General features: G+C 40.5%; 1 protein-coding gene across 2 annotated transcripts in view; it reads right to left on the reverse strand.

Annotated features, from left to right (window-relative positions):
- Nucleotides 1–12,725, reverse strand: part of KLF12 (KLF transcription factor 12) — a 242,613-nt gene extending 229,888 nt beyond the window's left edge. The window contains exon 1 of one of the 2 annotated variants that reach the window (XM_075852334.1): nt 12,567–12,725. Coding sequence is in view for 1 of the 2 variants with exons in the window: in XM_075852333.1 (XP_075708448.1) it covers nt 12,390–12,481 (92 nt within the window). In the remaining variant the exon portion in view is untranslated. Of the gene's footprint in view, nt 1–12,389; nt 12,545–12,566 lie in introns of those variants that run through there. The other variant, XM_075852333.1, reaches the window with a different exon arrangement.
- Between the last annotated feature and the right edge of the window lie 848 nt (nt 12,726–13,573).

Here is a 13,573-nt window from a genome sequence, read left to right on the forward strand (position 1 = left end):
TTGTCACCATATTCTGAGAGCCATAACTTTTTTATTTTTCAGTCAAAAAAGGTGTGTAAGGGCTTATTTTTTGCGGGACGGGTTGTAGTTTTTATTGGTCCTATTTTGGAGTACATGCGACTTTTTGATCACTTTTTAGTCTATATTTTGGGAGGGCTGATGACCAAAAAATAGTGATTCTGACATTGTTTTTTAATAATTTTTTTGCAGTGTTCCCGTGCGGGAAAAATAATATTATAGTTTTATAGTTTGGGTCGTTACGAACGCGGTGATACCAAATATGTGTACTTTTTTTTTAACATTTTCATTTTTTCCTATAATAAAAGACTTATTATAGGAAAAAAAGCATTTTTTGTTTTTGTAACTTATAAAACATTTTTATTACTTTTTTTTTTTTACTTTTTACTTGTTTTACATGAAGACCTGCAGCACTGATGGCTGCTATAATACATTACACTACCTAGGTAGTGTAACGTATTATAAACTGTCAGTGTGACGCGGAGAGTCACACTAGCAGGAAGCCTATGAGGACCAGTCTCCGGCTGGTCCTCATAGGCTGCCGTGCATGGCAGACCCGGTGGATGTTGTATGGCCTCCGGTTTTGCCATGCAACCGACTGCAGCACCCGCAATTGGTCCCCGGGAAAATTCGTTGTAGCAACAAGCTTTCCAGTTTGTTATAGTAAGAAAACTTTCCAGTTCGTTGCTACAACAAACTTTCCCTGCGATCACATGATCGGGACCTGAACCAATCAGGTCACGATCATGTCTCCGGGACCAGAGGCAGGGTTTAACAGCGCGATCCGGGTGTCAGCGCTACTCTGAGACACCCGGATCGCGCTTTTAATACTCACCGTGAATTCACGTTGGCGCTGCACAGAGCCCAGCAAGTTCCTACGTGAATATACAATGGACGGTCGGGAAGCGGTTAAACTGGAAAAGCTTAAAAATTAGCACTTGGAGTAAACTCACGCTATTATTATAGTAATGTATTATTATAGTAATGTATTATTATTATTATAGTAATGTAGTAGTATTATAGTAATGTAGTATTATAGTAATGTAGTATTGTTATAGTAATGTAGTATTGTTATAGTAATGTAGTATTATTATTATTATAGTAATGGAGTATTATAGTAATGTCGTATTTTTATAGTAATGTAGTATTGTTATAGTAGTTCAAATAACTAATTGAATAACAATAATTTTGTATTGTATCAAATATGAAAGTAATCCGGCCCGTCAACTTCAAAAAATTTTCTAATCGCACACAGAACATGGAAGCACTTCCGTGTGACGCGCGTGATTCGAGCAACAGTAGATAAAGAAATGAAGGAAAAAATAAAAGCACTTCCTTCATTTCTTTTTCTAAACTTCAAAACCGCGAGTCATAAGCATGGCATATGCGTGAAAATCACGCAGCACATATGGATGACACACGCAACTGCAACGTGCAAAAAACGCCGCTTTTTTTGCACGCACAAAGCGCACACGTTCATGTGAATAAGGCCTTACACCCATTTCTTGTTCTCTTGTTCTTTACCACCCAACTTGACATTCTATTAGTCGCTCACCTTCAGTTTAAGTTAAAATAATATTAATAATGCAGTAATTCTGGATACCATATACAGGATACCATATTCTACTCCAATTTTTTTCAACTACAGAAATATTTATAATTTATTTGACAAATTTAAAGGCGCCATGACAGAAAAGTGAAGCCTTTCACACTGTATAGAACACACCCAAAGTATTTAAAAACAAGTAGGATAAAGAACAAGCCAAACTTCAGAGTACATGGGTCAATTGACCTAAAAATAGATATCTTTCCAGCAGCCGGGTAAAGAGAAGAAAGTGAAATGTATAACCTGGGAAGAATAGCAGTGGTAATATAATACAAGAGCTCTCCTCTCGCTTTCTCTACTTACGTCCTGACCATCTCATTATTTCTACTATCCATGAAAAGAGTCATATGTAGAGATCAGCGCATGGTAAATAAATAACAAATACACTGCAGTCTGTCAATGATTTCACTCAGCATATTATATTAAAATTACGTTCATCACAGATATATTCCAGGATGCATTGTAATTTCACAGACAAGCAATTAAGATACGGAAGCTTTCATATACTGCTAAGATAAAAGCTTAATGTTTCTATGTTGCCTGGTAAAAAAAAAAAAATGTTTCGCTCTACACAGTACTGACCCCAAAGACCTCAAGTAATAGTATACTGACTGATACAAGTATGTAACAGACCTGTAAATACTGACTTTGCTAAATAACCAATAAGCAATCATTTAACTCACAATTATTTAAACGTTATGAAAACATGCAACTTTTTTTTTTGTTATTGCTCCAGTGCACGTAAAATAAGAAATGAGTCAACTTTGCTAATTGTTTTACAGTTTTGTGTCTATATCTCCTAAGCTAGCCTATGTATAACATGGTTACAGACTACATAAAAACCCTGTATGTATTATGATACTGCAGTCATGGGCTGGATTCAAAGGGGATGGAAATGCTGTCGATTCTCCGTGCAGAATTTCCGTGCGTTTTTTGCCACAAAAACACTGTGTTAAATCTGCAGAATTTCTTTCCTGTGCGAATCTTTCTATACTCCCTTCTATCTTTCACCTGCTTCTTGCTTACGTACATTCAGTAGGTTAGCAAAAACTAGGGGACAAATAGAGGTGTTTAACACTGCAAGATCAGACTACACAAGGTTTTTTTTGTAGTCTGTAACTATGGAAACACATAGGTCTGCATAGGGGTTCTCGTCACAAAACAGTAGAAGTCTATTTGCAACGTTTTAGATGCACTGGGGCAATAACAAAAAGTTGGTTGTGAAGGCGTACATAGCCTTAGTGTCAACATATTCGTCGCACAAATAATTTATCACTCTAAACATTTCACAGAAGTGTTTTTCACTCTCAAATAATAGGGTAATTTTTATAGCAAGTTAAGCAAACTGTATTTTTTTTAAAGTGAGAGAGATGGCGCAAACAAGCACTGCTAGAACATACAAGGAAGGTGCTACTACAGAAACTGGCACTTCAAGGGCCAAAGACCATAGTGTCAATTAATTTAACGTTTACTAATGCCCTAATATACATTAAACCTTTCCTAGTAACCAGGATCCCTTACAAACTCAATTAAATAGAAACTATTTATTTTTTATATATTTGTTTTTTTATTATAACATATAAATACTGATGCAAGATATTGACCAAATAGCTCATGTGAAAATGGCCTAAAGCACATGTTGTAGCAATGGGAAATGTTTGCCTTTATACACCGAAAAATGACATTGAAGACAAGACTCAATTTTCTAGGTTGTTTGTACACAGAATAATAGGAATAAATGTTAATTGGTGGATTATCCATAACACACAGGCTATACAGTACGGAACAACACTCGCAGCAATGTTAGAAGGAAATCAAATGAGTAAAACTAATTGCTGATGTCACATGTCAGGTTTGACAGATCTGATTATAAATGGGAAGGGGGGCTATTTCAAAGGAAAAACATTACAATAATTCAGACCATCCCCATTGAACAACAATTGTACTCCAGTCACTGTAGCACAGGACTAGTTAAATGTAAAACAAATAACGGCTCAAAAAACAAAAAAAACCTCAATGGAAACTTAGCACTGTAAACCTACATATACAGTTTACTCCAATACTTGGAACACCAAGGAAAGCCATCTATAGACAACATGTTCACATGTATACACTGTAGGGCATGATGAGCCCAAATAGATCCTTTCGGTCTCTAATTTCTAATTGAAAACGAGATAGCCTTAGTATTAAGTGTGTCAAACAAAGACTAGTTACAACCTGCGTTGGTGTCTCCGTTGTTGTCCTCCATCGTGGAGCAGGACAATGGAAATGCTGGCAGCGCCGCTTCTGCTGTACAACAGACACCACTGGCGGCCGACAGAACTCATTGACTTTAATGGGTTCCATCGGGTTTTCGTCAGGGTGTCCGTGGTTTTACTGCAGCATGCTGCGCTATTGTTTCCAGCTTTTTTGGCCGGATCTGTGACGGAGGCCCCTAACGGAGACTCCAACACAGATGTGAACAAGGCCTAAAAAATACATTCTATTACAATTATTTATTTATTTTATTTTACACATGCATTTTTAAACAAAATTCAAATAACATACTATATATATATATCTATATATATATATATATATATATATATAGATATATATATATATATATATATGCGTGTGTGTATATAGTAAAACCCCCATCATGCACGCCTCTGGTTAGCCAGCACTACTAAAATCAGATGTATGTAGAATTACAAAAACAGACTCGACTCCTTGACAATGAATTGTCAACTGGGTGTTACCATTCCCTTTGTCAATGGGGTGTGTCGCTACACAGTCTGACACTGTCCAAGCAGTGCTGTCAGCTTCAGACTGTGCAGGGACACACCCTACTGACAAGGGGAATGGTAACACCCAGTTATCAACTAATTCATAGATTTCTAGGAGAAATTACGGAGGAACAGCACAATGCAGAGTTCTGAAAAACAGTTATTTTTTGTTGATAACATGTATTAACTAAAACAGATAAGTCAGGAGAGTTGACAGGTCTTCTTAACATATGATCAACTGCACAATATAACCAGGATTTACATGCCCTTTCCGGTTTATAGGCTACTGTATATTACTGAAAATTGATGATGGTTAATTATACAATTGGGAAAAACTGGGTATGTTAAACAAGGAATGACCTCTGTGATCACACACAGCAAGTAGACGTGTTGACTTTAGAGAAATGCAGTCAGAAACGTTAAATACATTACACGGACAGATTAGTTGTAAACCAATGCAAATTCCAACATGTCCTTACGACTCTTGACTTTATATTTTCTTCAACTCCACATTAATTGTGTGGAAAAAAAAATCTGCGTGTCTGTGCAGAGGTGGTGGAAATTTTCAGTGCGGAAAATTCTGCGGATTTCCACATGCAGATTATTCCTGCTGCATATCCAACTGCGCATCTGCTGCAGAAATCTAAATTAAAGAGGCTCTGTCACCAGATTAGAAGTGCCCTATCTCCTACATAATCTGATCGGTGCTGTAATGTAGATAACAACAGTGGTTTGTATTTTTGAGCAAGTTATGAGCAATTTTAGATTTATGCTAATTAGTTTCTTAATGACCAACTGGGCGTGTTTTTACTTTTGACCAAGTGGGTGTTGTAAAGAGGAGTGTATGACGCTGACCAAAGTAAAAACACGCCCAGTTGGTCATTAAGAAACAAATTAGCATAAATCTAAAATTGCTCATAACTTGCTAAAAAATGATCGTTTTTCAAAATAAAAATCACTGCTATCTACATTACAGCGCCGATCAGATTATGTAGGAGATAGGGCACTTATAATCTGGTGACAGAGCCTCTTTAAGCACATAGTAATATTCTCCCTAACCCCTTCCCCATCCTACCGTGTTGCCTATGGAAATAAAAGTGTGCTGCAGTGCATAAAAATGCAGGAAGACAGGTGTAAAAACAGTTGTTCTCTCTGACACAAGCAGTCAAAGACAGATTAAAGAGGCTCTGTCACCAGATTTTGCAACCCCTATCTGCTATTGCAGCAGATAGGCGCTGCAATGTAGATTACAGTAACGTTTTTATTTTTAAAAAACAAGCATTTTTGGTCAAGTTATGACCATTTTTGTATTTATGCAAATGAGGCTTGCAAAAGTCCAACTGGGCGTGTTGAAAAGTAAAAGTACAACTGAGCGTGTATTATGTGCGTACATCGGGGCGTGTTTACTACTTTTACTAGCTGGGCGTTCTGATGAGAAGTATCATCCACTTCTCTTCAGAACGCCCAGCTTCTGGCAGTGCAGACAGCGTGTTCTCGAGAGATCACGCTGTGACGTCACTCACAGGTCCTGCACCGTGTCAGACGAGCGAGGACACCGGCACCAGAGGCTTCAGTTGATTCTGCAGCAGCATCGGCGTTAGCAGGTAAGTCGATGTAGCTACTTACCTGCAAACGCTGATGCTGCTGCAGAATCAACTGTAGCCTCTGGTGCCGATGTGTCCTCGCTCGTCTGACACGGTGCAGGACCTGTGAGTGACGTCACAGCGTGATCTCTCGAGAACACGGCTGTGTCTGCACTGCCAGAAGCTGGGCGTTCTGAAGAGAAGTGGATGATACTTCTCGTCAGAACGCCCAGCTAGTAAAAGTATTAAAAACGCCCCGATGTACGCACACATAATACACGCCCACTTGGACTTTTACTTTTAAACACACCCACTTGGACTTTTGCAAGCCTCATTTGCATAACTACAAAAATGGTCATAACTTGACCAAAAATGCTCGTTTTTTAAAAAATAAAAACGTTACTGTAATCTACATTGCAGCGCCTATCTGCTGCAATAGCAGATAGGGGTTGCAAAATCTGGTGACAGAGCCTCTTTAAGTACATCCCTAGTGAGAGGGCCTTGTAAGCAGCACCAGTGTCCAGCATCCTTCGAGTAAGGCTACATTCACATTAACATGACAGATTTACGCGCGTAAAAAACACGCGTAAATCTGTGCGTTGCGTTTTTGCATCAGTGTGCCTTGCGTGTGGCATGTGTTTTTCACACACTTGCGAGCACTTCTCTTTTTTCAATGTAATTGATGCGTGAAACACGGACAGCGCACGTATGTGCATCCGTGTGTTGTCTATGGTTTTCATACACCCATTGACTTCAATGTGTGACTAGGTGCGTGAAAACAAACCAATATAAGACATGCAGTGAGTTTCATGCAATTGACACTCGCTGCGTGAAAACTCACACATGTGTGAATAACCCCATTGAAATCAATGCTCACGGACGAGAATCATGCACGTCTGAATGAGTCCTAAGGCTTGGGGGAAAGTGGAAGAATGGGGTTAAAGAGGCTCTGTCACCAGATTTTGCAACCCCTATCTGCTATTGCAGCAGATAGGCGCTGCAATGTAGATTACAGTAACGTTTTTATTTTTAAAAAACGAGCATTTTTGGCCAAGTTATGACCATTTTCGTATTTATGCAAATGAGGCTTGCAAAAGTACAACTGGGCGTGTTGAAAAGTAAAAGTCCAACTGGGCGTGTATTATGTGCGTACATCGGGGCGTGTTTACTACTATTACTAGCTGGGCGTTGTGTATAGAAGTATCATCCACTTCTCTTCACAACGCCCAGCTTCTGGCAGTGCAGCACTGTGACGTCACTCACAGGTCCTGCATCGTGTCGGCACCAGAGGCTACAGATGATTCTGCAGCAGCATCGGCGTTTGCAGGTAAGTCGATGTAGCTACTTACCTGCAAATGCTGATGCTGCTGCAGAATCAAGTGTAGCCTCTGGTGCCGACACGATGCAGGACCTGTGAGTGACGTCACAGTGCTGCACTGCCAGAAGCTGGGCGTTGTGAAGAGAAGTGGATGATACTTCTATACACAACGCCCAGCTAGTAATAGTAGTAAACACGCCCCGATGTACGCACATAATACACGCCCAGTTGGACTTTTACTTTTCAACACGCCCAGTTGTACTTTTGCAAGCCTCATTTGCATAAATACGAAAATGGTCATAACTTGGCCAAAAATGCTCGTTTTTTAAAAATAAAAACGTTACTGTAATCTACATTGCAGCGCCTATCTGCTGCAATAGCAGATAGGGGCTGCAAAATCTGGTGACAGAGCCTCTTTAACTGCACTGGATTTTCAGTTTCTGGGTAGAGTTTGACTTTAAAGGGAACCTGTCACCAGCATTTCACCTATTGAACTTTACTTCTCCCTCACTGGCCGCTGCTATAAAAAGTTCATTGCCGTTATCCCCGCTCCTAAACTCTTCTTCCGACTGTAAATATCGGTCTGCAAACATTTTGCGCCTTTTATCGTAATTATGCGGTGTCCCTTTGTGCGCACACACACCAAAAGAGGACATCAATGCACAAGCGCAGGATTTTGTGTGCTGGGGGAAGGCGAGGAGCTGTCAATCAAAAGTAAGGAGGCGAAGTAAACTTGGAAAGACTTGAGGAATGAAGATATGACTCTTTCCAAACGAAGATTTGACTCTTTTCTGCTCATTTGCATACGGTGTGGGAACACTAAAAATCTAAATACTAAAGCTACAGAGCCGACTAAGAAGATAATTATAGGTTATATAGAAATTATTTTTCACCCACTACCACCAGGTATAGTCGGTTTAATAGGTGAAATGCTGGTGACAGGTTCCCTTTAAAGTTTATATATGTTCATCTGCATAAAAAGTTGTACAATTTTGTAATTACATTGCATTACATGACTTATCTTACAATGTATTATACAGATGTAGCCGTCTTTACCGTGACTTTTAACGCATTAAATAAACAATGGCTAGATCTCTTATCTTGACTTTTTCAATGGCTTTTGTTGTGTGATATCACGCTGCAGAAAGTTATCCGAATCAAGATAAAGATGGCTACATCTGTAGTACAGATGTATGCAATATGTTTCACCTTGTGAGCAATATCCATAAAGTCCTCAGTAGGATTTTTCCAAAAGTAAATTCCATTCTATACTCAACCTTTGGATCTAGTTTAAAAAAATATTAGGGAATTGAATGCATAGTAAATCCCTAATATAATGTAATTAAGGGACCTTTTTTTTTTTAGCTGTGGGAATGTTCCTATAATAACCTGCAGGGCTGTGGAGAAACCTTACAGTTTTGACAGTTAGGGTATGTTCACACGGCGTACTTTCGGGCCGTTTTTCGGGCCGTAAACGCCCGAAAAACAGCTGAAAAATCAGAAGCAGAACGCCTCCAAAAGTCTGCCCATTGATTTCAATGGGAAAACGGCGTTCTGTTCCGACGGAGCGCTTTTCGCTGAATTTTTTTACGCGTAAAAAAACGGCCGCGAAAAAGAAGTGCAGGACACTTCTTGGGACGTTTTTGGAGCAGTTTTCTATAGACTAGTGAAAAAAGCTCCAAAAGCAGCCGTAAAAAACGCTACGAAAAATGTCGCGACTGCCACAAAAAAAACGTCTGAAAATCAAGAGCTGTTTTCTCTTGAAAACAGCTCCATATTTTGAGACGTTTTTGACTCTGCGTGTGAACATACCCTCACATTGCAGATCTATCTACAAACAACAGGCTGCCATTTATTACAGCCGGTATTGTGTTGACACTCAGCAGACTCAGGCAGGTCATAAAACAGTCTGTGAATATAAGCCTAGTGCAAGCAATATAAATTCCTCTCAGACGCCCTGCATGTCTTAGGCCTCATGCACACTTCCATATCCGTTTTCACGGCCGTTTTTCAGGGATCCGTGTGTTTGTGATTGGATCAGTGTGGTTCCCGTGTGTACTCCGTGTACACTTCCGTGTTTCCGTTTCCGAGCGCCGCGCATGGTACTCACTGTCCAGCGGTAGTCACTGTCCAGGGTGCTGAAAGAGTTACGATCAGTGCTGGATAGAGAGAAGGGGCTGCACTGATCGGCAGTAACTCTTTCAGCACCCTGGACAGTGACTACCGCTGGACAGTGAGTACCAAGCGCAGCGCTCACAATATAGATTTCTAATGTTTCCTTCAAAAACCCCAACTCAGAAAAAAATAAGTTTATACTTACCCAGAACTCCCTGCTTCTTCCTCCAGTCTGGCCTCCTGGGATAAAGTTTCATCCCATGTGACCGCTGCAGCCAATCACAGGCTGCAGCCGTCACATGGACTGCCGCGTCATCCAGGGAGGTTAGACTGGATGTCAAAAGAGGGATGCGTCACCAAAACAACGGCCGGGGTACGTATGAACTTATATTTCTTTCTATCGCTGCGTTCCGCTGCGGATGCTCTGCCCGAAAGGGCTGCCCCTTCTCTCTATCCAGCACTGATCAGTAGCCTCTTCTCTCTATTAGTGCTGGATAGAGAGAAGGGGCTGCCGATTAGTGCAGTGCAATATATCTCTCCCCGTGTACTTCTGCACGCCCGGGCGTTGCTAGGCAATGGCTCAGTCAAACACGGATGCCTTCCGTGTGCCTTCAGTTTTTTTGACGGACCCATTGACTTGTGTGGGCCCTACGGTCACGGAATCTCGGACCAAAGTAGGACATGCTCTACTTTTGTTGGAACGGAACAACGGGACCGTCAAAAAAACTGAAGTGTGCATGGACCCATTGAAATTAATGGGTCAGGGTGCTAGCCATCAAAAAAACAGCTAGAATCCTGAAGGAAAAAACTGAAGTGGGCATGCAGCCTTAACAGAAATGTTCCAATGGCTAATGGCTAAAGTACTGTAGATAGTTAGAATCCTATTGGCAATTGCAATTTATCCAATGAATAATTCACTAATATGGTGAAGCTGGAGAATAATAATATGGTTATAGAGAACATCAGAAGCAAAACGGAGACTTCTCTTTCCTAGTAGTTCTATTCATTTTAAATACATTTGCTCCATAAAATAATTTACTGTCCAGAAACTCCTGATATAGGAAATTTCCCAAACTTTACATATTACCAAATGAAGAAAAAAGTCTGAAATTGTACACGTTTCCCTTGAAACATCAACATATTTGTCTTTTAAATGAATTATTATAGGGTTTAGGTAGAAAACCAACACACATCTATATATATTTGGGAAAAATCATGCAAAAAAAAAATAATTCTTGAAATGGCAATTATTCTGCAGACACAAATATTTCCATAAAGATCTCCTATTAAAAGGCAGCCGTATTTTGTAAACAAACACACGTTGTTGGAGAAATTCTAAGCAATTCCAGTGCAATGTTGGATTTTATTTTCATTTCAGCAGTGCATGCAATAGAATGTGTTACCCGTCACATGGCTCTGCACCACATCCAGATATAGTAACAGATCCATGACGACATTACACCTGAGTAAAAAGCGGGGAGAAGGAGGAATGCAGAAGTCACAATGGATTAGCCGGTGACGTCTCCCTGACTGACAGATGTCTGTGTTGGCACTAGAATTGCACATGCCTGTATTGTAAATGGCTCTATTCTTTCTCCATGACAGGAGCAAATGATGGAGAGGAAACTATCTTATAACCAATAGCTATTTCTACTAAACAGATCATTAGTCAAGACTACTAAATACCCATCCAAGACACAGGCAGCCTTTAAATATCTCCAACCAAGCAGCTATGCTAAATGTCCCTTTATCCAGATTACAGATTTCTGTCTGTGTTAATGCTTCAAACTGAACCCAGCTTTTAGCAGCTGACTATAAGCAGCTAACACTTAGGTGATCAGCCAGGGCTATGGAACAGGGCTGGCTTTCTGTACTGTCCATTGCCTTGTAATGGCTCTTTGTACGGTCATACAATAGAGGGGGATAAGTCACTCCCCAAATTGTCCAGTTTTTATATCTTTTTCCTTTTATTTTTTATAGAAATGATATTCATGAGGTCATCACAAGGCTGAAGGAAGCCAAATTGAAGGAGTCATGCAGATAAAGCGGTCGTCATTGCGATAAGCTTGCCACTAGTAATCATTATGTAGCCACATCGTCATAATAATAATAAAATGTGATCCCTCTCAGATGATATAGAGGCAATCTATATCTATAAACTATATTTTCTGTGTTATATACTATTTCAATGCATTGATTCTATTTCTATAAAGTAAACATTGCATCAATTTTGCAGGCAGGATTATTGATACATTTGCCTGTTTATTTATTGACAGAAATGTGCCTACTATTTGGAAAACACAGATAAATATCAGATACATATACACAAAATGTATTGTATTCCTAAGCAGGCAAGAGCCATAGTCTATGGACATGGGCACACAAAGGAAGATCACAGATCAGGATGCACCCATCACTTTTGATAGCCAAATCCACGCTGCCACCAACTAATGTCACAGGGTCACTCCTCGGTGGTGTCATTATAGACCTAGGACAGCAGCTGCTCTTGGTATAGTGATGGCTGCTAAAGAAGAACATGCAAAATCAACATGCAAACTTATAAGCTGTCAACTCAGGCTACCTCCACCTTAATTGGAAATGACTGCCATAGGCCAGCCCTCCGACTACTTTATGAGGCAAGTGACAGATCTACATCATTACCATGCAGACAATGATGAGTAGGGGGTGGGGGTGAGGAGGGGGGCGCTTATGACAAGCAGGTCATCTGCACTTTCTTCCAAAACACAACAAGAAAGTCCTAACCCTCATCCTATACTCAGTGCTACACAATGCCCAGATGATAGGAAGTTTACACTATGACGATCATAATGACAGATGAATAGCACAACACAATACTGTCCCCCATTTATCCGATCAGTGAGGGACTGCAATGATGACACAGGTATGGAGAACATAGAATATGACTGTCTTGGGCACAGATGTAAATGCATGTACTGGTAAGAAATGGAAGAGTCACAGACCTGAGTAGAAGCTGCAGAGCAGTAGAAAAGGGTTTCGTGTGCCTTATAGAGAATCCCCTGTCTGTGCCTTTCTCACACACACACATACACATACAGAGACTCCCTCAGCTGCTCAATGCAGTTCTCAGGAAATGAATGGGGGCACACAGAGAACTGTTGTACTTGCAAATGACTTACCGGGATCACGTGATCTGCTAAATCTAGGGTGGGCCAGTGGGTGGAGGCTTCATAAACAAGAGAGGACAATATACTGGGAGCATTAGCAGCGTGCATCGAGTTACACGGAGACCCCCAGCCTGGGGGGATTCAGACGGTCCACGGAGATGAGCCCGTTATTCAGCGGATTCTCTGTGGACTGGACGCCTCTATAACACGTTATACCTCTGTTATTCTTTATGGAAAGCAGCAGCCACCTTCTCTCATGACTATATACAACACATATGCTAATATTTACCTCAACCGAACGGTCGCTGCTGCTGTCCGAAATCCCCTTTTTTTTCCTAGTGAACCCCTCCCTGCTCCCACCCTGAGGAGTAGGCGGCTACACCCACAGAATGCCCGTGTCTATCTATCCGCCTGGCGATGTCAAGGCTGTCCGGCTGCTGCCCATACACAACATATACATCCATTTTATTTTTACTCAGTATTTCCATGAAAAAAACATTTTACTACGGAAAAAGTCGGAGTAATATGGTGATAAAATGACATGAAGTGAATATAGCACCGTTTATCTTTCTTATAAGGAGCTCTATCAGGGCATACGCAAATATTGGCGCAAAAAATGGTGTAATTACTGCAATGAAACATACCCCATATATGTTAATATTTCCCTTTCAAACCACGGCAACGGTTTTGTAAGTGGATTTTTCTGACGTCGTGAACCTATGGCGTTAATTTAACAATGGCGATACACGTACAATAAATTAGACCTTACTATAGCTTTTCCTTCAAGGTTTTTCTGAAGAAATACTTCCCCACGAACCAATGTGAAATGGCGTACGAACGTCAATATTAGTCCTCATTCACGCAAGCATATTTGGCGTCCCTAATTGTACTAATGTCGAAGGTCCTCGATATGACGCTAATGTTAGTCAATGCAGCTCTTCACGAGGACATGTTCTTCTAGGTGTATCTCCATTAGGCAATACGCTCTGTAGTGTTCATATTCTCTCCATAGAAACATT

The sequence above is a fragment of the Rhinoderma darwinii genome, chromosome 2 (assembly GCF_050947455.1).
Source record: "Rhinoderma darwinii isolate aRhiDar2 chromosome 2, aRhiDar2.hap1, whole genome shotgun sequence".
Taxonomy (NCBI): Eukaryota; Metazoa; Chordata; class Amphibia; order Anura; family Rhinodermatidae; genus Rhinoderma; species Rhinoderma darwinii.